Here is a 26,756-nt window from a genome sequence, read left to right as displayed (position 1 = left end):
CATGCAGAGGGAGGGAGCCTCTTTAAACTTCGATCACCGCCCCCGTGAAGTCATCGTGGGGCCCGATCGTTGCCATGGGGACCCGATGTTGTCAAAACAACATCCAGGTCACCAGGCACTAGCAAGTTAGTTAGATCATGGGCAGTGCATGATCTTACCAACTTGTGTCTCCAGCGCTGACAGTTCTAGTGCACTGCAATGCATTAGAACTGCGATCAGACTACAGAAAGTGAAAATCCCATAGAGGGACTTATTAAAAAAAGTAAATATTTTATTAAAAAATATATTGTATCCATAAATAAATATATATGCAAATAAAATAAAAATAAACAAAAAAGTACACATATTTGGTACCATCGTGTCCGGAACGACCCGACCTATAAAACTTTCACACCAGTTAACCCCTTCAGTGAACACCATAGAAAGAAAGACAAAAAATAATGCTTTTTCATCATACCATTGAACAAAAAGTGGAATAAAACGTGATCAAAAAGATGAATGTAAAGTAAAATGCTATTGCTGAAAACAAAACCTTGCCCTACAAAAAACAAGCTGTCATACAGCTTAATCAGCATAAAAATACAAAAGTTATAGCTCTCAGAATAAAGCGATACAAAAATAGTAATTTTTTTCTATAAAAGTTTTTATTGCGCAAAAGTGCCAAAGCACAAAAAGACTATATAAATGTGGTATTGCTGTAATTGTACTGACCCGAAGAATAAAGCTGCCTTATCAATTTTACCACATGCAGTGCGGCATTGAAAAAAAAAAAACAATTCCTGAGTTGCTGGCATTGTTCATTCTGGCTCCCAAAAATTGGAATAGAAAGCGATCAAAAAATGTCATGTGCCCACCTGGGAAATGATCGCATTCATACTTTACATAGAATGATTTCCATTTGGGATTCACCCCCATGCTTGGGGGAAGTTTTAATGAGTATCTGACCTGCTAATTTGGGGGGACCCCTAGAGATGGGGTTCCTGTCCGGCTTCTTCTTTCTCCCTCCTGGAGTGGTGCAAAGGTAGTAGACTAACAATGCCGGCACCGGTAGTAAACACTGTAAGAAATGTTTGTTTATTTCTGTAAACTGCTTTTTTCTTTTACTCTTTCTCTAACCTTTGATCTTCATCTCTCTTTCCCTCTCCTTTCCCTTCCCAATGCCCCTTCTTGTTCGACCCTCCATCTATAATGGGGATACTTAACAAGGGTAGACATTTAGAGGCGGTTGGTGTCAGTGGGAATCTAAACCATGGATAAAATCAAATTCTGTTCATTTAACGCTAGGGGGCTCAATGTTCCGGGAAAAAAAGAAAGCAAATATTGTACTCTAACCATAAACAACGAGTCTCGGTTCTTTTGTTACAGGAGACCCACTTCAAATCTGGATCCATACCTCAGTGCTCGTCAAAGTACTACCTCAAGTGGGTCCATGGTCCAAACCCGCATTCCAAGTCCAGGGGGGTCTCTAAAGCTTTCCATAACTCTTTTTTGCCTGAGATCATTCACAGTAATAGACTCCGAGGGCAGATTTATCTTCCTGATGATCTCATGGGAATCTCGTAAACTCGTAATAGCCAATGTGTATTTCCCGAATCAGGGCCAGCAGAAAATTGGAGCGGAGTGCAAAAGACGTCTTGCGGAGTTCGCTGGTTCCTCTCCTGTGATCCTCGGGGGGGGGACTTCAATACTCCCATGAATCTCATTGCCGATGCTTCCGCGGGTAAGTCTTCCTACTCATCTTCTTCCATCACCCAAATAAAAAACAGATGTTTGGCTTGAGATTGGTGGATGTGTGGAGGGCTCTTAACCCCAATTCCAGAGATTACAGCTTTTTTTCGCTGGTCCACAACACTTATAGCAGAATCGATTATTTTTTTATATCACATAATTTACTGGACTCGCCGATAGAGGTTGATATAGGGTCAATATTATGGTCGTATCATACGCCAATTTACTTCTTGATTGTTCTCCACACTCCAGTAAAATCCAGTTTTTCCTGGCGGTTGAATGAGAACCTTCTGCAGGACCCCTTGTGTAGATCCGATTTGGAACGTGCAATCATCAACTTTAGCACAGATCATGCCACGGACCCCACTTCCCCTTCGGTGAAATGGGAAACATTAAAAGGTGTCCTGAGGGGGGTTCTTATCTCTCATGGGGCGCGTCTTAAGAAAGTCAGAGCCGCCGAAATAGTTGAGTTATCTAGGCAAATTCAAAAACTAGAAAACAAACATAAAAAGGATCTAGAAGCCAATACCCTAGCACACCTGTCTACATTGAGGCAAAAACTATTAGCTATAATTGATGAGAAATCATGGCAATTCAGAGAACGTCTCAAATACCGTTTTTATCAATATGGCAACAAGAGTAGTAAATTAACGGCGAGAATCATCAACCCACGATTATCAAACACTTACATAAAAAATAAATAGGGGAAGAAGGTACACAGCACGAAGCAAATATTGTCAAGCTTTAGCGATTATTATAAGGAGCTCTATAACATCGGTGGCCACTATAAAGATCTACCAATCAATCTACTCCGGGATAAAATTAAATTATATCTGCAACAAGCTAATATACCCGTAATTCCTGAGGATAGATTATTGTACTTAGAAAAAGATTTTTCATTGGAGGAGATTTCTGAGACCATCAAAGAATTGAAACAGGGGAAGAGCCCAAGTCCTGACGGATACACTGTAGGATTCTATAAACATTTCTCCGCCTTATTGAGCCCAGTACTTCTCAATATGTGCAATTACATCTCATCGGGAGGTTCTTTTCCTCTACTCTCCCTGGCTGCTCATATTACGGTTATTCCTACACTTGGGAAGGACCCGTCCTTGTGCAGCAGTTACCGCCCAATCTCACTGATAAATCTAGATATTAAACTGTATGCAAAAATGATTGCAAAAAGGTTTTGTCCACTGCTGCCAAGCCTGATCAATCAGGACCAGGTGGGGTTCGTTGCAGGTCGAGAAGCCAGGGACAATACCACACGGACTATCTCTCTGATAGACAGGGCTACTAGGGAGGGGGATCCCATGTGCATACTGTCGATTGATGCCGAGAAAGCTTTCGACAGGCTGCACTGGGAATTCATGTTTCAGACATTGGAAGGACTGGGTCTGAAAGAAAACATGCTCCGTAGAATCTCTGCCTTGTATACATCCCCAAGTGCACAAGTTAAAACCAACGGTGCATTATCAAATAATTTCCCTATTCGGAATGGCACAAGGCAGGGCTGTCCCCTTTCGCCCTTACTCTATATACTAACGATGGAGCATTTAGCAGCTGCAATTCGTAATAATCCATCAATTAAAGGCCCAAAATTACAATCTGGTGAACATAAACTTGCACTCTTTGCAGATGATGTTCTCCTTTATATCTCCTCCCCGATTACAAGCCTAAACATTATTCAAGAGCTAAATAGATTTGGTCGCCTAAGTAACTTTAAAATCAATTCTCATAAATCCGAGATCTTAAACATATCCCTGAACCCACCTATGATAGAGCAGCTGAGTGCCTCATTTCCTTTTCGATGACTCTCTCACATACTTGTGAGTAAAAATCACAGCCAAGACGTCGCAATTATATGATGCCAATTTTAAGGTTATCCTACACAAAGCCGAATTAGACTTAGAAAGATGGTATAGATTACAGCTTTCATGGGTGGGCCGGATCAACGTGATTAAGATGGACTTATTGCCTCGTCTCCTGTACTATTTCCAAGCAATTCCCATGTGTCTACCCGCCTCCTTCTTTTCACGCCTTAAAAAGGCAATTATTAGATTCGTATGGTCACATAACCGAGCTCGCAATTCCTATTTTCTGTTAAGTAGTCCAAAAACAAGTGGGGGAGTGGGTCTACCAGATTTTTCTTTGTATAGTAACGCATTGATTGGAACATGTGTTTTGGACCTTTTTCATAGCAAAGGACATAAAAAGTGGGTAGGATTGGAAAGCGACTTCAATGGCTGTGACTCCCAAATAATCATTTTGTCCCCAAGAACGGATGGTGAGCGCAACATGTCCCTACCTTTTCTTACCAGGAACATAGCGGCTTTTCTTAATCGAGGAGGCCGAATACTAGAGATCTCCTCATCCCCTGGCCCTTTAACTCCCATCTATGATAATCCGCTTTTCCCGGAAGGACTACACAGGAAAAAAAATTTAAATAAAGATAAAAGCTCCCACCCCATAGTCTATGACTATGTGACTCAATCAGGGATGAAGTCGCTACAAGATATTTTCTCAGATGAGGAACCTCCGACGGGCTCCTGGTTCTTTTTTGAACAAGTGAGAAGTTTTATATTAAAATTGGCTAATCGGACTAATCTTTTTAGAGCATTAACACCTTTTGAGACCCTTTGTCTGTCTAAGAGCCCTCCAGATCATACTGTATCCCTGATGTACAAACTCTTTCAAGAGGGGCAAAGCCCTCTTCACAACTTTCCTCCATTCTTCTCTAAATGGGAGACCTGGGAAGATCTTTATTGACCGAAGACAGATCAAAGATCCTTCTCTTTACATTTAGATCTTCACTATGTTCTACATCACAGGAGAGGAGCTACAAGATTCTTGCAAGATGGTACAGATGCCCTTTAGCTGTCCACTCTATATTCCCTGTAGTCCCAGATACCTGTTGGAGATGCCTACAGGAGGAAGGTACATTTATTCATATATGGTGGCACTGTCCGCCTATCAAAAACCTGTGGTCAGCAATTTTTGATCTACACAATAGATTGTCCATTACCAATATCAGTCCCACACTGGAAGCGGCATTACTGTCCTTGAGTGACATTCCAGTCTCTAAATTCAAAAAAGGCCTTCTTAGGCATTTTCTTACAGCCACCAGGAACTTGATCCCCAGGTATAGGAAACAGGTAAAGTCACCTTCTCGTACTGAGTTTGTCACTGAGCTTAACAATATCTATAAAATGGAGCAAATGATAGACCAAATAGCTGGAGATATAGACAGAGTCTATAACACTTGGGCTTCCTGGCTTGCTTTTAGGGAGACCCCTGGGCTGGAGGAATGGGTATCGGGACACTGATAATACTTTGCTATACGTGAACACCCCCTTTTATTTGACTGGATGGTTTTCGAGACGCCCTGGGGACCTGGATGGTCATCCCATATCTTGACTCCTATCTGAGTGATCGAGGGATTTATGGCCCTCCGGGTCCGGGGAATGCTTGAATTCCATTTTCAACTAGTAAATTCTACTTCATAGGATTATCTTATCCCCTCCCTCCCCCCCCCCCCCCTCTTTTCTTCTTTTCTCCCCTTTCCCTCTTGTTTCCTTTCTCTTTTCTTTTCATCTCCCTGTTAAGGTTGCGTAAATAACCTCACTTCACAAGCATTCTCACATGTTAATATTCTTTTATTGACTGCTCTGTAAACCCATCAATATACTGAGTGTTGTCAGTTTTGCAAGAATTTCATGTTGATACGGTTTATATGCATTCTCATATACTTTACAATTTGCTTGGATTTTGATTTTGGATTTTGTATTGTATCATTTCAATAAACTTGATTTACAGAAAAAAAGTGTCATGTGCCCAAAAATGGTACCAATAAAAACAGATTGCAGATTTGCAATTTTCACTTTGTAACATGCACTGCTGCTTGTTTCTGGAAAACAACCAAGGAGTCAAAACCGTCACTACATCTGTAGCTATATTCCCAAAGGAGTATAATTTCCAAAATGTGGTCACTTGAAGGGGGTTTCTGCTCTTTTAGCACTTAGGGGCTCTGTATATGGAGTCCGGAAACTATTCTAGGAAAATCTGTGCTCCAGGAGGCAAATAGCACTCTGTCCCTCCAGGGTCTCGCCGTGTGGCTAAGCAGTACTGTACACCCACATATGGGGTATTTCTACATTCAGCAAAAATTGTGGGACATATTTTGGTGTCATTTTTGCTCATTTTCCCGTGTGAGAATGTAAAATCTGGAGCTAAAACATTTTGGTGAAAAATGTTTTACTATTTTTTTCTTCATTGCCCAATGGTATAAAATTATGTGACACAAGTGGTGTCAAAATGATCACTGTGCCCCCTAGATGAATTAATTGAGAAATGTAGCTTGTAAAATGGGGTCACCAATAGGGGGTTCTGCTGTTCTGGCACCTCAGGGGGTCTGCCAGTGTGACAAATGCTGACAAAGCAACTGTGAAACGCATTTCAGGTGCCTGGTGGATTTCTTGTAATCCTAGTTCCCAATATGGATGTTCGAACCAGTGATGAATCCTGGTTATCTAAACTGGATAACATTTTTAGTCATTCCAGTTTACAGGCACCTGATGTCGCTCAGAGGGAGTCTTCTACTAAAACGCACACATTTTTGGTGGAACAAAGTATCTTTGGAAAATTAAGTCAGAAACAAAATGATTCCTCGTGGTCTCCGTATACAAGTTTTTCCTGCATATCTGATTGATGACATTGCATTTAAAACAAAATAGGAAGAATCTTGTATGGTATGTTCTACTAAATTCTTAGAACTATAAACCCCTTAGTGACCGGGCCAAATTTTTGAAATCTGACCAGTGTCCCTTTATGTGGTAATAACTCTGGAATTTTTCAACAAATCTAAATGATTTTGAGATTGTTTTTTGTGTCACATTGTAATTCATGATATTGGTAAATTTAGGTCAATAATTTTTGTGGTTATTTATAAAAAAAAATCAGAAATTTGACAAAAATGTAAAAAAAATTGCAATTTGATTATCCCTTTAATCCAGAGAGTCATACTACAGAAAAACATTAATAAATAACATTTCCCACATGTCTGCACAACCCCCATCTGTGGACATCGGGCCCTCAGACCATCCTCATGGAGTCGGTTTCTAACCATTTGTGCAGACACATGCACATTTTTGGCCTGCTGGAGGTCATTTTGCAGGGTTCTGGCAGTGCTCCTCCTGTTCCTACTTGCACAAAGGCGGAGGTAGCGGTCCTGCTGCTGTGTTGTTGACCTCTTACAGCACCCTCCACGTCTCCTGTTTTACTGGCCTGTCTCCTGGTAGTGCCTCCAGCCTCTGGATACTACGCTGACAGAGACAGCAAACCTTCTTGCCACAGCTCACATTGATGTGCCATCCTGGATGAGCTGCACTTCTTTACAATTTTCATGGTGCGTGGGGATTAGCGGTGACGTGTATGTTTCACCTCACTCCCGATGCGATAGCATCGGGTCTATTTCTAGTTATGTAATAGTATGTTATTATGTTGGAAGCTACAGGTAGAAGATGGTGCTGCGGGACTATTGTGTTGTCTGTAAAGTACTATATGAAGACTAGTGTGTTGTCTGTAAAGTACTATTGAAGACACTGGAGGGTGTGTAAGAATTTAATTAATTCTTACTTGTACAGGCTGTGCTCACATCAGTGCAGGTCCTGCAGCCAGCCACGCTAGAAAACCAAAAGTATCTCTCTCTACAGCTTACAGAACCTGTGGTGAGGTAATAGAGGGTTGGAGCATCACATGACTGCACAGAGCCCTGCATTGTTTCTAGTGCATTGTCTGCAGGATCTGTGGTGACATAATGAAGAGGGAGGGCTCTGTGCTGTCATGTGATGCTCCAGCCTGTCCTCTTCATTACCTCACCACAGGTCCTATAATGATGGGGGCACTCAGCATCAGCACAGCGGCTGTGCTGTCAGGTATGCGACTGCGGTTATCTCTCCTGTGGCACCCTGCTCCTGCCGCATCCTTCTCCACCAGACACACGATCTCCCCAGCCACTGCATGAATTCGGCGCTGGTGAAACCATGTGGGTCCGCTGTTTAACTGAAGGAATATTCATTTGCTGCTCCCCACCCACTGCTCAGCGCTGACAGGTGGGCGGGGAAGCAGCTAATGAATATTCCTTCATTTTAAGCATCGGGACCACTTAGTTTCCCCAGCGCTGGATTCCTGCAGAGGCAACATTTTCCTGCCTTCTGCGAGTGTAATCTCACTCTGCCACTGCTCCCTCCCCACATGTTATATTAGGACCATAAGATGCACCCCACAAATTTGGAGGAAAAAAGTGCTTCTTATGGTCCGAAAAATACGCTGTGTGTGTCTGAGTATTAACCCCTTTCTGCCAGTACTATCCCATCCATGTGCCCTGGGACTTAATTCTCATGGAATGGATAGTATGTCATAGGCGATCCGCCGCGCTCATGGGGGAGTGTGGCTGATCGCGGCCGGGTGTCAGCTGATTCTCACAGCTGACACCCAGCACTAAGTGCCAGGAGTGGTCACGGACCACTCCCGGCATGTTAACCCCCGAAGCACTGCAATCAAACATGATTGCAGCTTTCCGGAGCTGACAGAGGGGCCGACAGCCCCTTGGATCGGAGACCCCGCGGCATGACGATCGCTGCCATGGAGACCCAATGTAGTCATGATGAGATCAGGGCCTCCAGACCAGAGAGACTTCCTGTCATGCGCAGTGATGACCAGGAAGTCTCTCAGGTTAATGTATAGAAGCTGCAGCACTGACAGCTTCTATAGCATGCAGATCTGCATGATATAGAAGAGATCAGCCTGCACAAAATGAGTGTCCCATAGTGGGGCAAAGTGTAAAAGTAAGAATTATCTAAAAAAAAAAAAATAAATTGTAAAAAATTAAAAAAAAAATAAAAAAAAAAAAATCAATATTTATTCCAACAATAAATATTTGAATTAAAAAAAAAAATATAAACAATAAGGCTGCGTTCACACGTTCAGTTTCTTTTCGAGGCGGTGCGCGATTTTGCTGCGAAAACGCAAAAAACAGCATCCCATGCATTCCTATGGGATTTCACAATGCTGTGCTAATGATGCGGATTTTCCCGCAGTGGAATCGCGTCGCGGGAAAAATCCGCAGCATGCTCATTAATTTTGCGGAATCGCGGCGATTTCGCCCACATAGGAATGCATTGTTCTGCTTACTTTCCGCATGTGGCTGTGCCCACCATGCGAAAAGTAAGCAGAACATTTGCGGATGGTACCCACGGTCTGGAGGAGAGGAGACTGTAAAAAAAATAGAATTAAAAAATAGAGTTAAAATAAAAAAATCGGGTTATATTCACCTTCCGACATCCCGCGCGCGTACCCAGGCTTCAGCGATATACGCGGCAGGTCCCGTTCCCAGTAATGCATTGCGATGACCTTTGCTGACGTGGCATCTCGCGATACTGTATCGTTCTCGTGAGACCGCGACGTCATCAAAGGTCATTGCCGCAATGCATCACTGGGAACGGGACCTGTCTGAGCATCGTGGAGGCCTGGGGATGCTGCGCGGGACGTCGGAAGGTGAATATAACCCGATTTTTTTATTTTTTTTATTATTTTTAACATTAGATCTTTTTACTACTGATGCTGCATAGGCAGCCTCAATAGTAAAAAGTTGGTCACACTAGTCAAACACTATGTTTGAGGAGTGTGACCAACCTGTCAATCAGTTCTCCAAGCAATGCTACAGATCGCTTGGAAAAACGCTAGCATTCTGCAAGTTAATTACGCTTGCAAGACGCTAGTTTTTCCGTGGGAAAATTGCGGGAATTTAAAATGCGATTTTCCCGCGGAATGGAATTCCGGAATTCTTGCGGTAACTTCCGCGGGAATTCCGCTACGTGTGGACCCAGCCTTAAAGTACACATATTTAGTGTCACCTCGTCCGTAACGACCCGTCCTATAAAAACTGTCCCACTAGTTAATCCCTCTAGTGAACATCATTAAAAGAAAACAAGGCAAAAAAAAAAATTCTTTATCATCATACCACCGAACAAAAAAATAAACATGGTACCGCTGAAAACGTCATCTTGTCCTGCAAAAACATACAGCGTCATCTGCGATAAAATAAAAAAGTTATAGCTCTCCGAATAAAGCGATGCAAAAATGATTATTTTTTATATAAGAGTTTTTATTGTATAAAAGCACCAAAACATAAAAAAATGATATAAATGAGGTATCTCTGTAATCGTACTGACCTGAAGAATAAAACTGCTTTATCAATTTTACCACACGCAGAATGGTATAAATGCCCCCCCCCAAAAGAAATTCATGAATTGCTGGTGTTTGCTCATTCTGCCTCATAAAAAGTGGAATAAAGAGCAATCAAAAAATGTTACGTGCCCAAAAATGGTACCAATAAAAACATCAACTCGTCTCGAAAAAAAAAAGACCTCACATGATTCTGTGGGCCAAAATATGGTAAAATTATAGCTCTTAAAATGCAGTGATGCAAAAACTATTTTTTGCAATAAAAAGCGTCTTTTAGTGTGTGTCAGCTGCCAAACATAAAATCACGCTATAAATATTAGCTCAAACCCCCCTTTATTATCCCCTTAGTTGGGAAAACCCATTTTCCCATTAGGGTTAGGGTTCAGGCTAAAGTTAGGGATAGGGTTGGGGCTGGGCCAAAGATGGGGTTAGGGTCTGGATTAGGGTTAGGGGTGTGTTAGGGTTAGGTTTGTGGTTAGGGTTATGGTTGGGATTAGGGTTAGGGGTGTGTTGGGGTTAGGGTTGGAGTTAGAATTAGGGGGGTTTCCACTGTTTAGGCACATCAGGGGCTCTCCAAATGCAACATGGCATCTGATCTCAATTCCAGCCAATTCTGCATTGAAAACGTCAAATGGTGCTACTTCCCTTCCGAGCTCTGCCATGCGCCCAAACAGTGTTTTACCCCCATATATGGGGTATCAGCATACTCAGGACAAATTGCACAACAACTTTTGGGGTCCAATTTCTCCTGTTAACCTTGAGAAAATAAAAAATTGAGGAAGAAAAGATCATTTTTGTGAAAAAAATGATTTTTTTATTTTTGTGGCTCTACGTTATAAACTTCTGTGAAGAACTTGGGGGTTCAAAGTGCTTTCCAAAATGGTGTCAATTGTGGGGGTTTCCACTGTTTAGGCTCATAAGAGGCTCTCCAAATGCGACATGGTGGCTGATCTCATTTCCAGCCAAATTTGCATTGAAAAGTCAAACCGTATTCCTTCCCTTCCGAGCTCTGCCATGTGTCCAAACAGTGGTTTACCTGCATACCCATGGTAAAATAAAAGAAATTGGATCTGAAGTAAAGTTTTTGTGAAAAAAGTTAAATGTTCATATTTTTTAAACATTCCAAAAATTCCTGTGAAGCACCTGAAAGGTTAATAAACTTCTTGAATGTGGTTTTGAGCACCTTGAGGGGTGCAGTTTTTAGAATGGTGTCTCTTTTGGGTATTTTCTATCATATAGACCCCTCAAAGTGGCTTCAAATGTGATGTGGTCCTAAAAAAAATGGTGTTGTAAAAATGAGAAATCGCTGGTCAACTTTTAACCCTTATAACTTCCTAACAAAAAATAAATTTGGTTCCAAAATTGTGCTGATGTAAAGTAAACATGTGGGAAATGTTACTTAAGTGTTTTCTTCAAAATTTTCACCAAATTTCCATTTTTGTTTTTTTTTTTTCACAAATAAATGTAAGTCATATCAAAGAAATTTTACCACTATAATGAAGTACAATATGTCATGAGAAAACAATGTCATAAATGGACAGTAGTCAGAACTGTAAAAATTGGCCTGGTCATTAACATGCAAACCACCCTTGGGGGTAAAGGGGTTAAGTAGCTTTGTGTCTTAGTTTTTCTTCACTAGATCTCTCTGGAGATGTTCATACCACAAACACTCCTATATCTCCTGGACTAAATACTACACTTCTTTAGTTCCTGTGTATGTCTACATTCCTGGCTCTAGATCTTCTGGTTTACCCCACTTCGTTTGTCTGCTTGTTGTCCTAGTTCCTGCTGTTCCACACGCCATACAGCAAGGCCTACCAAATGTGTGCTCCATGTTGTCCACCCTGACCTGTGGCTTAGATAATCCACCTCAATAGATGAGCACATGACAATCACCTTTGACTCTGCACCTATGCATGAAGATTTGAAGCTCTGTGTAATAAAGAAACTAACAAGCTCCTATAGCTATAAAAGAAGTGTTGTCCATTCCGAGCTAGATGACATCACTTTTGCTGAGAAAAAAAACAACTTTTTAACATTGTTATTTTTAGTGAAACCCTTTTGGATCATTTACAAAAAAAACAGAACTTTGGATCTACTTTACTAAATATTGTTCTAGAATATTTATTGTTGAGATTTTATAAACCTGAACCATCTGCACATTGAGAAACAGGCAAGTAGTGAAATCCCAGATTATACACATGGAAGCAATGCCTGCATTTGGTGTTTGATTACAGATTGTACTTCACACACATTATCCATATTCATTCCCTGATAATATTCACAGAAGCTGAAAAATTGTTGACATTAGACAGGCTCCCTATGGTTCATGGAAATAGTTGCTTGCATTTCCAAGCTTACTATTATGCTTGGAGAGCTGCAGCTGGATCCAGTATTAGTGCTTTGCATCAGCTTGCATTTATGACTGTAGATTTTCATTAAAGGGGTTGTCCAGTCTCAATTGATAAGTCTGCAGTCACAATGTGTGACTGCAGACTTAAAAATTCCCCAGTGCACGCACTGTGCACTGTGGAGATTCGCCGGTTTCTGAGCAGGGACCGGCAGGTACATATGCGTTATGCATACTCCCGGCAAGTGGGCGCAGCCTTGCTCAATACACTTGTACTGAGCATGGCAGCGCCCACTGGCTGGTCTCTGTCAGGAAGTATGCATAATGCATAGGTACCCACCAGTCCCAACTCAGAAACTGGTAAATCCCCGCAGTGCACGGTGTGTGCACTGGGGGGGATTCATGAGTCTACAGTCACACAGAGTGACTGCAGACTTATCAATTTAGACCAAACAACCCCTTTAAATCACAATAATATCTAAAGGGGTATTGTCATGTTGTTGCTATTGTTAGACCCCATGAAAATAAGCAATTTTGATATTGACTTGCTTTTTCTATCTGCTGTCATTCTCCTGCAATGAGAGATTTTTATCTTACATAGTGTACACCTGGTTTCCATGGAGCTCGGCCACTAATACCTGCCCAGACCCTGGCCAAATGTGAAAGCTTGCTGTATTTACATTCCAGGACAGTGGTTCTCTCCTAACATACCAGTCAGCTCTCTCTAGCACATTGATTTCTACACAGCAGATAGCTGCTCATCTCACTCCCACCTCCCTCTCAGCGCCTGCAAAATCTCCAATTCCCACCATCTACAGCTTTTAGGGCAGGTCTCCTACTCATGGCTCTCACTTTACTTAGCCGTGCGCTTGTTCATATGCCCTGTTACCTCTGTGCAAATATAGTTTTAGCAGTGTATACTCAAGAGCAAGCCACTGATAAATGAATGTGTTATAGCAGAACTTGTATGGAGTTTTAGGGCTCATACTCACTTGCTAGACACTCGCACGATTCTCTTGTGAGTCTCTCGCATGAATACCCGGCACTACCGCCGGCACTTAGACCGGAGCGTGCGGCTACATAGAAATACATGTAGCCGCACGCTCCGGTCCGAGTGTCGGCGGCAGTGCCAGGATTTCATGCGAGAGACTTGCACGAGAATTGTGCGAGTCTCTCGCAAGTGAGTATGAGCCCTTATAGTTCTGCTAACACTACAGGTCTGCTGCTCAGCAGAACTAACTCAAGGCATAGTGTCGGCCCTGCCAGACACCAGGAAGTGAGGAATCTGGAAAGATTGGAGCTGCTCAAGAGACAACTTGAGAATAACCATTTAAAGGAAATAAATAAAATTACCTAGGTCAATTTCTGATTATAGTTACTCTTTCAAAGATGTAGTTTGCAAAAGTTCATAGTTAATTATAATTTTTCTGGTTCTTCACAAAATAATTTAGTTTTGTCCTTTTTTTCTGCAGCCTGGGTTCTCTGCTTTAGAAAAGTCATTTTTGCACCATTTTTGTTTTCCTTGCTGCCAAAAAACATCCTCACAGCATGATGCTGTAACCACCATGTTTCACTGTGGGGATGTTCTCATTGGGGTGATGAACTGTTTTGGTTTAACGCCGGATCTAGAGTTTACCTTGGTAGCTGAAAAGTTTGATTTTGGTTACACCTGATGACAGCACCTTCCTCCTTAAAATTAGGGAGACCCCACATGCCTTTTGGCAAGTTCAAAATGAGCCTTACAATTTTTTAAGTAAATGCTTTTTTCTGCCAACTCTTCCATAAAGGCCACCTCTATAGAATGTATGGCTTATTGTGGTCGTATGGACAGATACTTCAGTCTCTTCTTGGAAATTCTTCAACTCCTTCAGGGTTACCTTTGGTCTCTGTGCTGCGTCTCTGATTAATGCCCTCCTTGCCTGGGCTGAGAGTTTTGATGGGCGCCCCTCTCTTGACAGGTTTGTTGTGGTACCAAGTTCTTTTCATTTGATGATAATGGATTTCAAGGTGCTCCGTGGGATCATCAGAGATTGGGATATTTTTTTTTTTTTTTAGAATCAATCCCTGACTTGTACTTCTCAGCAACTTTATTCCCTGACTTGTTTGGAGATCTCCTTGGTCTTTATGGTGTTTGGTTAGTGGTGCCTCTTGTTAATGGTGTTGCAGCCTCTGTATCCTTTCAGAGAAGGTAAAGTGTATATACTGACAGACATGTGACACTTACATTACACACAGGTGGACTTCCTGTCATTAAGCATGTGACTTAAGAAGGTAATTGCTTACTCCAGAAATGTTTAGGGGCTTCATAGCAAAAGGGGTGAATACATATGCACATGACAATTTTAGTTATTTGATCTAATACATTTAATTTATGCTTATATTTTTCTCAATTCACTTCACAAACTTAACTATTTAGTGCTGATGCGTCACACACAAATCGGATTACAAAAATATTTAAACACAGGTTGTAATGTAACAAAATAGATGAAAAACCTAAAAAGGGAATGTATAATTTTGCAAGCCACTGTATTGGCCATTATATATAGAATACAAGCTTAATGCCAGCATTTGTAAATAATTAAGGTTTGTTTCACCGTCTCACAAACAACTACATGGATAAATCCCTTTCCCTACTGAAAATGAACGGAAACCAACAACTAATGTGTCAGGAACTAGTAATATTATATACAACATGGGTATATACACATAATAATGGAATGTAATAATGATTTATCATATTTTGCATAGCAATATATGAAATGCAAAAATCCTGTAGATGTTGTTATTCAAACAGTCCTTTTGACGCAAAAGATATCTAGGTCCTTTTGAACATATATTTCATAAAGAAGCCAAAAAAAAATACTTTTTATACAGTCTTTGTTCTTCAGCAATACAATTATTTTAAATGCTTAGTCTTCCACATCAAGAGGTGAGCAGGGTAGGAGATGTAACGTTTGGTGATATCTAATGGGACAGGTGCACAATACCTGCAGATCGCGTATGTGTCCCATCAGTGGACGTGGCATCCCCTCCCCTGTCACCTCTTAATGCAAAAGTAAATAAAGAAAGAATACCTTTTACATTATATTTCAAGTTATGTATCAAATAATGACTAAACTTGTAAAATTGGTTTTGATTTAGAGTATTTCATGCTCGAGTTATGGGCTATATATGATATTTCTAGTGCCAGCGAAAATGCATTCTTGTAGTTTGTTTCCTAAAAATTGTGGTTTGACTGCTGTTAAGCCCTATATACTTAAAGGCATGGTCCAGAGGTAAAGTAATTTTCATTCTAAATGGATATCTATTTAGTGCCATAATCTAAACTATTTTCTAATATAATCACATTAAAAATTCCTTATTATTCCCTCTCTACACTATCCAACTGCTATTCTAATTTTTTCCCCTTCTTCCTTTCTGATGATGCTTCATTTGAGAAACCCAGTGCAGGATGGGATACTCAAATGAAGCATCATTAGGGGCAGAGGCTGCGGTCACTGCCACAGCCTCTGACTCGACCTTGAAACGAAGCATCATCAGTGATGCTCATTTCAGGGGCTGCGCTAGTCCCTGCGAGATGTGCAATGTGCACAATGACAGCGCGCTCTCTGTTGCTGGCTAAGATCAGCAGTATCAAGCCAGCAACAGTGTGAGTTGTCAGAATTCCTGGCATGCGGAGACCGGCATCGCTCCCGCAAGAGACATCACTCTTCTCTGCACACTGGGTATTGTGCCAATGCCGTGCTGCCAGCTGATTACTGCTGATCTGAGCCAACAACAGAGAGTGTGCTATCATTGTGCACATCACCCAGTGCACATTATGCTGGGACTAATGCAGCCCCTGAAACAAAGTTCACTGATGACACTCATGGAGGGGTCAGAGGCTGCAACAATAAACCAGCCTCTGATCCTGATAGCACTTCATTTGAGTATCCCAGAATGCCCTGGTATTCTCAAAAAAAGCATTATCAGAAAGGAAGCAGGGAAAAAAATAGAATAGCAGTTAGATAGAATAGCTATGGAATGGAAGGAAATTTTGAATGCAAGTATAAAAGAAAATAGTTTAGATTATGGCACTGAATAAATAGGCATTTAGAATGAAAATTACTTTAGCTTCTGTAGTAGACTAGAAAATAAACTGGACACACTCACATTCTCCCGGGTCAGCTTTTGTTGATTGCACCAGAATGCCTAAAAAGGAATTAGCAGATTTTTGTCAGATAACATATCAACATAGTTTTCTTAACTTTATTATACATTTTAGGATAGGTCACTAATATCAGATTAGTGGTGGTTGACCACTGGCCCAAACTGCACAATTTCCAATGATGCTAGCTAAGGCAGTGTTGCCTGTGTAGCATTGGAGTGATCCGGTCAGCTTCAGAGCAGCAATGTGTCACTTACCAGGCTGCTTAGTGTAGTTATGGTAAAATCACTGTTTTACAGCAGGAGATTATCACTTGAGGACTAGTAACCCTGCTGCCAGGTAACCCAACCCCGACCCCAATAATGATTGGCAGCTTTCTGCCCATGCACAGTGTACACAGAAATCTACCAATCAGTGGTGTGGGTGGGACTATACACAGCTCAGCATTCAGAGAACTTCTAGATGTGCAGCAGATGAAATGAAGATTTTATCAAAATGACAGCCTGCAGCCCAGTAAGTGACACATCGCTAGAATCAGGGTTTCTCCTTTAACATTATGATGCTCTCAGAGGAGTAGAAAAAAACTTGTAATAGATTCCTGTTAACTGAATTGCTATGTGAAGGGAAGCAGAAGATTCGGATCAATGAAATAAAACAAAAGTATGCTAGACAAGTTTTGTAAGTTTCCTCTATAACGTGAATTGGAATCATTCAAATGTATTGTTTTCACATTCTCAAAAATCCATGGCAACGCCCATGCCTTCTATTTCATATCTTGTTACTTACCTTTATGCACATGTTTCTATCATACATTCAATTTTAAGATTTCTTTTATTAATTTAGATTAAGAAAACTGTGATTAATGCTATCAAAACTAAATTTAAGCACAAGGCAATGTAAGTATTTCAAAGCCATAAATTTTTTTTAATCAATGTAACTATATAAGGGCTTGATTTTTTCAGAATAATTTTTATTGTTAATTGTACCATTTTGGGGAATGTAGGGATGCTTTTTTCAAGCAAAATATTTCATCATTCTGATTTTTCTGCAAAAAATGTCTTTCATGACATATGTAAGGAGGTTGACAAAAAGAGATTCCTGCAGTTTGAGGCTAATCCAGTGTGTGTGTGTGAGCAAGTGCTGCCATCTATTGGTTAAATATTGTAGGATGAGAGTAAGTAGTGAGAGCCACATCAGGAGGAACTTTAACACAACATTCATGGTTTTTGAGGGGAAGAGGTTGAAGGAGACACCAGGTCAGGTGGTAGCAGATAATAATCATGAAAGGCTCAGAAGGGCAGTGAAGAAGCGTCATCGACACGTGGACCTGTAGCAGGATAGACATGTGAGATCTTGGCGTTGGCTCAGTTTGAGAGACCAGATCCAAATGAAGGAACCAAGAAACTGGAGCTGGCAGACCCAAGCCGAGTAAACAGAACCAGGTTGTAGGAAAGGGATGTCCATGTGAACTGCAACCTCTAGTGTAGATGTACCGTACAAGAACAAGGGACCGGAGGCGGCCAGCGTGAGGGAGAGTGCAAAGTGACTCTTAGATCCGAGACTTACAGAATAATGGTGGAGAATTGTAGATTCGGTTAGGGCCTGTATCACAATTCATATTGCCTAGAGAGTGACGATGGTTATGAATGCGATAGAGTTGGTGAAGCACTTAGGGTTAAGACATTAGGACTAAGATGCCTTTGATGATGCTAGTGTTTAGTTGTGATAATAAGAATAGGAGTGTGCAGTTAGAATTGTTTAGCCAAATTTTCACTCTTTACTATATTTTGTGCCATAGGCTCCCCACTGATTGTGTTAATCAAAAATATTAAGTGTTGGTTAACTTGCCACTGTCTCCTCATTCCCTGCACTGTTGCAACCGCACACCTGTTAACACATGCACCATGTATTAGGCACTTTTTCTGCCTTAGCCGGCAAGGGTGTGTGACCTCACAGGAATGTGTGTGGTTTACCAGAAAAGGGGAGTGATCTAACATGTGACACAAATTTCTGGCATATTGTAAGCTAATTAAGCAAATATAATGAAACACTTTGATAAATCTAGCATATTTTAGGACTGCCTATAATTAGTTTAAGGATTAGATAGTCTAAATCAGGGTTCCCCAACTCCAGTCCTCAAGCCCCACCAACAGATCATGTGTTCAGGATTTCCTTTGTGTTGTACAGGTGATCCAATTATCACCTGGGCAATACTAAGGAAATCCTGAAAACATGATCTGTTGGTGGGCCTTGAGGACTGGAGTTGGGGAACCCTGGTCTAAATGAATATGCCTGATGTGTACAGTTATTTCAAATTACCACTTTTGCACAACATGGAGCTATTGGTAAAGTAAATTTTGTATAGCTGAATTATAACTTATTTACTTGTTTTTTTGAGATTTGTAATTTTTCATTGGTAACATTTTGGGATATATATAATTTATTGAATAATTTGTATACTTCTTTTTCAGGTAAATAGAAGAAAAACAGCAAATCCATGTTAATTTCTTTTTTTTTATTTTACTGACTGTTTCTATTTTACTGGAGGAAGCAGTGGACACTTATGGTAAATAATGTCTTATAATACTCAGTATTATTGTCAGCGTAAGGCCGGGATCACACATGCGAGAAACTTGGACGAGTCTCGCATCTTAATACCCGGCACTACCGCTGGCACTTGGGAGCGGAATGTGCGGCTGCCTGTATTGCTATACAGCTGCACACTCCGACCCCGAGTGCCGGCGGCAGTGCCGGGTATTAAGATGCGAGACTCGTCCGAGTTTCTCGCATGTGTGATCCCGGCCTAATATTTCCAATCTCTTAGGACGCACTTTTTGCATGGTCTAATAAGTAGATTTGGAAATATTTAAAGGGCCCAATGCTAACCCATCAGCAGCTCTACAATTGTGTCATGACTAGGGGGAGCTGTTTCCTCAGACCTTAGATTCTGTGATCACTATTGAAAATAAAATAAAAAATGCATTCACCATCATCCAATCTACATGATAGATGATAAATGTATGATTGCAGTGACCCAACCTAATCACTAAAATCAATTGGCAACATTCAGGGTGATACATCACAGTCTCACATTAGATTTATACATGCAGAGACCCTCCAGACTTATTCCACTAAACCTTATTTGAACAACACCTAATAAAGCCATACAAATAATGCAGCGGATTACTTATGGTGGTAGTAACTTGAAAAACTATCAGTCTATTAAATTCTTTGCATCATTTAGACAAACTAAACAATCATTTTTACAACATTTGGGCAAATCAACCTTTCCCCATAAGGTGCCTTTCCTAAACAGGGCAAGATAGTTTAGTGACAGATGCACTTTAATTAAATCATTTAAAGTGTACCTGTCACCTGTTTTGGCTGCTATAAGATGCAGCCACTGCCTTTCAGGGCTTATCTACAACATTCTATAATGCTCTAGATAAGCGCCCGGCCCGACCTACAAGATAAGAAGAATAAGTTTTATTATACTGACCCAGGGGGGCGTCTCCCATTTTCTTGTGATGCTGTCCTCCTGATTGCTTCATCGCTCCCGGCATCACAAAGTACTGCAATGCGCAGGCGCTGGGTCTCTCTGACCTTTCCCAGCGCCTGCGCACTGCAGTACTTTGCTCTGCCCTCAAAGGGGCAGAGAAGTACGCCTGCGCAAAAGTGTGATGCCAAGAGTGATGAAGCAACAGGAGGGTGTCGTCGCAAGAAGATGGGAGGCGCCGGACCTGGACCTGCGACACCCATCGGACCGGACCGCCCCTCCCTTGTGAGTATAATAAAACATATTTTTCTTATCTTTCAGGTCGGATTGGGGCTTATCTACAGCATTATAGAATGCTGTAGATAAGCCCTGAAAGGCGGTGGCCGCACCTTATAGGGCCAAAATAGCTGACAGGTTCCCTTTAAAGGGTATTTCCATTAAAGGGAACCTGTCAGATGATTGATGCTTTCAAAGCCATGAGCAGAATGAATCAGAGACCGTCTCTTGCATTGTAAACACTAAGGTATTTCAAGAAAAAAAGAGCTAACCTACCAAAGATCACCAATCCATAGATGACATGCATCCTGCTTACCAGTATGGGGATCCTGAAAGAAAAAAGGACAGAAATGGGTAACTATATGTGACATGAGCATTGTATGTGTATATAATATACAGATATAGTAATTACAGACTTGGCATGAGTCACTCCAGAAAAATCTGTCCCAGCGTGGATTCACTATTTAATCTGTTCTGTCTTGTATTTTATCAGTGAGAGTCAGTCACCCCTAAACTTTATAACTTCATGTTTTACTGGGGCAAAAGTTTTTTGGAAGTCTACATGGAAAGTTTAAAGCCTAAAAGACCAGGCCTTACTTGTCCCTATAGGAACTGTTCACTACTCAGACAACCCCTTCATAATTACTATTTTGCCTCGGGTAAAATAAATACAGCCTATACGCACCTCCAGTACCAGCGCCATTCCAGTGTAACAGACAACTGGAGGAAGTCAGAGAGCAGCAGCAGTTCTCACTTCTTCCAGATGTCAGCTTCGTCTGAAGGAAGTGACAGTAAGGTGACCCATTAAGTGCCGCTAATTGGCTCGAGGGCTCATGTGACATAACATCCTCAGCAGACCCAGCATCTCTTTTTAGAATTTTTTCAGCCATTCAGGATAAATTAACCGGCTCAGACCAACTGTACCACCATTCTGTGGAAAAATCCAAAACACTCGGCACCACAGCAACATTAAGGCCTGTTTCACACATCAGTTGTTATCCGCCAAAATGGCGTAAAACGGATCCGCATGTGTACGGACATCAACGTGTGCTTGCGGACCGTTTTTTTGATGTATCCGGCGATTGATGAAATTTAAAGGAACCGCTGTAGAGAGAGAGAGAGAGAGAGAATTTTTTTCTCAGCCGCCAGACTGGGATTTAGGGTTAAATTTACTGCAAAGGCGATTCTGCTGGGCATGCACAGTGTAAAGTGCGGATCCGGCCAGCCAGAAAAAATGTTGCATTGTCCGTCCAGTCTTGTCAGCGGACGCCAAAATCTTGGCGGATCCGCAAAAAAACGGATACAACGGATGCCCATCTGTCAGGATCCGCCGGTAATGCAAGTCTATGGGGAAAAAAACGGATCCGCCAAAACAAATGGCGGATGCTTTTTTTGGCAAAACGGCGGATCTTGACTGATGGAGACAAACTGAAGTGTGAAACAGGCCTAAGATAAAAATCCAAAAATGTATTAATATTGTAAGGCAGCGGCGGGTCCACCAGTGAATTTAGTGAGACAGTGACCCATACTGCACACGTGAAATTGCTCTCCTCCGGATCGCAGCTGTGAACAGGTAAATAAACTCCAGTGCTGATGGCACTTGCACCCCTGTAAGGCTCAAGGGTGCTATCGTGGTTGCCCACGTCGCTGGCTCTGGTCTGTGTTAGCTTCTCACAGCCAGGCATACATCCACAGCACCTTCCGCTCTGCTACATTTGAAAATCCAACACAAAAACTGACACACCCAAACCTTTACTGCAGGTTTAAATGAAAACTGTGGCCATGGGTTACTTATAAGACCCGGACAGGAGGGAGAGATCTGTCCCACTACCATCCTACACATCTCTGCAAAAGTAAAAGCCCAAGACAGGTTTTCCTAAACTGACTTGGTCAAATAAAAGTGTGGACTGGGTTAAGTTATTTTGCATGGTAACTACAGCCGTGGCTGTGATTACAATGCACTCCATCGGGTTCAGTATGCGTCTAAGCCCATTTTGGGGCTCACATATGATTCCTTGACTGTCTCACAACACATATTAAGGGACCATGAGCAACATCAGAATATATTAACCCCTAGTGAACATTTACTGTTTCAACCTCAAACATTCTCAACCATCCTTAGGCATGGTACCCATGTCATGATTCATGACCAAGAACAGTTGTATTTCAAACGTACAGGTTTACTAAGGTCTGTTCCGATATTGCTCATTTACACCGCTTCCTCACTAGGCACTGTTTATTTTTTTTTTTGCACATGCGATGTAAATAGTTTCTAAACTGTGATCCTATGTAGTGACATTTTACAACATCACTACGGAGTAGGAGCAGGACCGGCTGGAAGCTTAAAGTCTATGCGTGATCCGGAAGCAGTTAATATGCATAATAGACTTTTTGACTGATAAAATAATGTTACTGTAAAGCCATGTTTTGGGGGATTTTGCTATTATTTCAGGAGCCGTAACTTTTCTTGTAGACGTAGCTATATGGGGGCTTATTTTCTTAGGGATATGTTGCATTTGTCAGTGGAACCATTTTGTGGCAGAGAAAAACTAACTTTTATTAACTTTTTAGAAAAAGAAATGGCAAAAAAAAACCTACAATTCTGTTTTTTGGTTTTAGACCCTTGATATTTTATTTAGGCTTTTCATTTGCTGCACAAACTACGGTAAATATTTCCTTTATTCTTTTTGTTAGAACTATTATGTCGATACCACATTGATGTAGTTTAATTTGTGCGTTATTACTTTTTTGTTCTTAATTTATGGGTTATTATTTTTTTGTTCTTAATTTTTGCGTTACTTTTTTGTTCTGTTTGAAAAAGAAAATGTTTTTGTCACCATTTTTCCCAGATTCAGAAGTTTAACATACTATATTTCTGGAAACTAATCTGTAAGAAGCTTTATTTTTTGTAGTCTTTACTGGTCCTATTTATGGGTTCATATTACTTTTTTGTTAGCACTTTTTATGACACTTAATGGGAGATGGTATGAATAAAAAGTAGTACTTCTGGATTCTTTTTAATCAAATTCAACATTTAGTAATTACCAGAACACTTTTTTTGCAGATTGATACAATATTGAGATTACTACATTATTTGTTTTCTTTGTTTTATTGCTTTTGCTAAGAAAAAGCAATTAATAAGCATTTTTATTTTATTCTCAGGTTAATTTTCTGAGGGACAAGCTGTAGTTTTTATTCTCAACATTTTTGGGTTTATATGACTTTTTAAAATTTTTGTTTGCAGTGGAAATTGAAAAAAATTACAATTTTAGTGTGTTTTTTTTGGATTTTATTTGTTCTCCATGATGGATAAGCAATGTAAATAATGATGCAGTTTTTCAGTATGGGTTGATGCGATGGCAAGGGTACACAATTTATATAGCTTGTTTTATGTTTTAGTACTTTTGCACAATAATTTTTTTTGCATCTTATTCTGTGAGCAATGACAATTTAGATCTCAATGAGGACTTGCTTCTTGTGTAAGGAGCTGGAGTTTTAACTAGCACCATTTTGGTATACATATGACTTTTTGATCATTTTTAATTTCCTTTTAATGTGAGGTAAGATGGACAAAAATGACAATTATGTTGTAGTTTTGATGTACTGGTTAATATGGATATGTTGATACCAGATAAATGTGTTTTTTTAGGGCTGTTTTATTAGATTAAACAACTTTTTTACTGAATTTTGTTTTTGGGGGGATGGAGTAGGGTATGTTTAAACATTTTTTTTAAATACTAAATATATTTACAATACTTATTAGTCCCATAAAAGGACTTTAACACTCAATTTCTTGAATGCATTGATAATACACTGCACTACTTATGTAATTCAGTGCATTATCTAGCAGGTGAATGTTGGGGCTCATGCATACGACCAATGATATAGTAGAAGTGCTATCCATAGTTTTCACTGATAACACGCATACTCATGATATTCTATGGGGCTGTGCATTGGTACGATTTTTTCCACTGACCGAGTGTCGGATCGAAATGCAACGTCAATGCTAGGCTATGGGTCTGTGAAAAAATTTGGAATGACATCCGAGTACAGTCCTATTTTCACAGACTAAGTAAAAAAGTAAAAAAGCACAAGTATATTCCTCATAATTATACCCACCAGGAAGAAGCAAGTATGCGAAACACGCATCGGGGCACAGTGCTGTTCACCAGGTAACATGTTTCCATAATCTAATTTATCTTGGATCTCCTATATTTTGCTGGCACACCATTAGGGCACTTTAGTGAATGCTATCAGCTTACTGGCCATTTTAGCCATTGTTAAGAGCGTATGCACTTTGTAGTAAATATATCTTTGCACTACTTAAAAAGCACCTTTATTATATACTGAAATGTGGTCTATTTGTATATTGTTGTACTGATATGCGAGTTTCCACTAGAATTTTCTTAGCTTGATTCAGGCAATTAACTCTGTTAACTCTTTGTTGTCATGACCACTGGGTGATATCTAATAATTTACTACTTAAGATTAATTCCCCTCAGCTGTATATTGAATAGGCTAATACAAGTGACATTATTAATAGGTGCATAAATTCAGCATTTATATATATTTTTAGTGTGATCCATGTAATTATAGTAACATTTATTATTTTGTGAAGGGTTATCCATAAAATAATTTGTCACTTAAGTAAAAAAGAACTTGGCACTCAACTTCTAGAAAGATTTTTCATAGTTTAATGCAGCCAAAATGATAATAGACGTTTCGGCCAGATTCGGCCTTCATCAGTAGCTACAAACAGAAGAAGTATATACATAAGTCCTTACAACAGAAACATTTCCAGAAGTTGAGTGCCAAGTTCTTTTTTACTTATCTATGGTGTGGGGACCTACTTGTGCACCTGCAATAGTAGTGCATACGGTGTTTTCTTCTATTTGCACAGACTGACAGAATGTTGAGAGTGGAGACATTTTTATTTTCTCTCCACCTCCGAGAAAAACTGATTCTGACTCTGATCAAATTCTGATCAGAATAAATGGACCATTTTTCTAGAATAAAGAGAAAACAATTGTGTGCACCTACCCCTAGTGTGACAGGCTGCCCCTAATGTGCCTTTTTACAGTCTATTAGACTACACCTGGAGGACATTGTTTGGCTTCCATTTGCCATAGCAATCATCGGCACCAGTTGATCACACTGCAGGGAGTCAAAGACGGAGGGAGGGAAAAGTAAAGACTGACAGCGCTCAATTCTCTCTGCTATATTTTTGTAAGTGGGGATGGGGGATTCAACATTGTTAGGCAAGCGACAGTCCCAGGTTAATGGTCCTAACTGAAAAGTAGGACTATCAGGGTGTGTGCACACACTGCGGATTCTGCTGCGGTTCCGGCTTGCTGCGGTGTACAGTACCATTATTCCCTATGGGAATAAAAAACCGCAGTGCAGACGGTGCAGATTTTTCCGCGCGGGTTTCCTGCGGTTTTGAAACCGCAGAAAGAATTGACATGTCAATTCTTTCTGCAGATTCCACTGCGGTTTGCCATCTCCTCCATTGTGGAGATGAAAAACCGCAGAGCAAAACCGCAGAGCAATCCGCAGGTCTTTTGACCTGCAGATTTACATGCGGATTTTACAAAATCCGCACCCCAATCCACAGCGTGTGCACATACCCTTATAACGAGGTGAAAAGCCAGTAAGGTGACTGTGTGACGTTCGACACACTACATTTCTTTAATTTTTTTTTTTAAGGCAATTTTAAGAGAAATCCCAATGATCACATAACAAAAAGTCAGGTATAAAAACAAAAAAAACAAACAAACAACAATATAAAAAAAATGCTGAAAAATTGCCAGAGAAAATGTACTTAAAATGCTGTTGTTTTTACTTGCAATTTTTGGGATAAAAATTGGAGCCAAAACGTGTTTATAAAGGTAAATAATGACTCGGTCATTTTATGTATTACGAATATGTTTTCTCAACCCATAGAATTCTACATTTCAGAAATTAACCATTTGTCACTATAGACTTTCTCTGACTGTCCCACGCACTTGCTGCGGATACATCATTCATATGTACAGATTTTCAGAGACACAAAGTTTTGCATCTCATGACATCTATCGAGTGTGAACATATCATACGAGTACCAAATGAATTAAAACAATGCACTTTATTACTTTGCTTACCAGCAGTTTAACCATTTCCATTGTAAATATTTCAAAACTGAAGATTTAAGTCATAGTAAAAATATTTACTGTTTCAGTCAAAGTGAAAATTTTCTTTAGTTGTTTCTGTGCTTTTATACAATGCCCTTATTTATCATAAAGTAAAATATCAGGAACAATTGTTTTCTCTCTGTGTGGGAATTTTCTAATCTTTTAAGTCATCTACTTTAAAAAATAACCCAGATTTCCCTACATCTTCTACATCTCATCAGCGTATTGGACTGTCGGGTACACATGGCACAAAGTTGAGTATTTTACTCCACACTATAACAAAAAAAACCTATAAACACCTACAAATATACTGAACGTGGATATTACAGCAACTTATTTGTGCAG

General features: G+C 40.3%; 1 protein-coding gene across 4 annotated transcripts in view; it reads right to left on the bottom strand.

The window, feature by feature from the left end:
• COCH (cochlin) overlaps positions 1–26,756 on the bottom strand; it is a 189,165-nt gene that overhangs the window by 81,962 nt on the left and 80,447 nt on the right. For all 4 annotated transcript variants that reach the window (XM_073577804.1, XM_073577806.1, XM_073577803.1 and 1 more), the window contains exons 2-3: positions 20,518–20,570; positions 16,475–16,513 (exon numbers count right to left, since the gene is read on the bottom strand). In XM_073577804.1, coding sequence (XP_073433905.1) covers positions 16,475–16,513; positions 20,518–20,548 — 70 coding nt within the window. In that variant the 5' untranslated portion in view covers positions 20,549–20,570. The remainder of the gene's footprint in view (positions 1–16,474; positions 16,514–20,517; positions 20,571–26,756) is intronic.

Source organism: Dendrobates tinctorius, unplaced genomic scaffold, assembly GCF_039654945.1.
Source record: "Dendrobates tinctorius isolate UK_male_01 unplaced genomic scaffold, ASM3965494v1 ptg000057l, whole genome shotgun sequence".
Lineage (NCBI taxonomy): Eukaryota > Metazoa > Chordata > Amphibia > Anura > Dendrobatidae > Dendrobates > Dendrobates tinctorius.
This window is presented reverse-complemented; position numbering and strand designations above follow the sequence as displayed.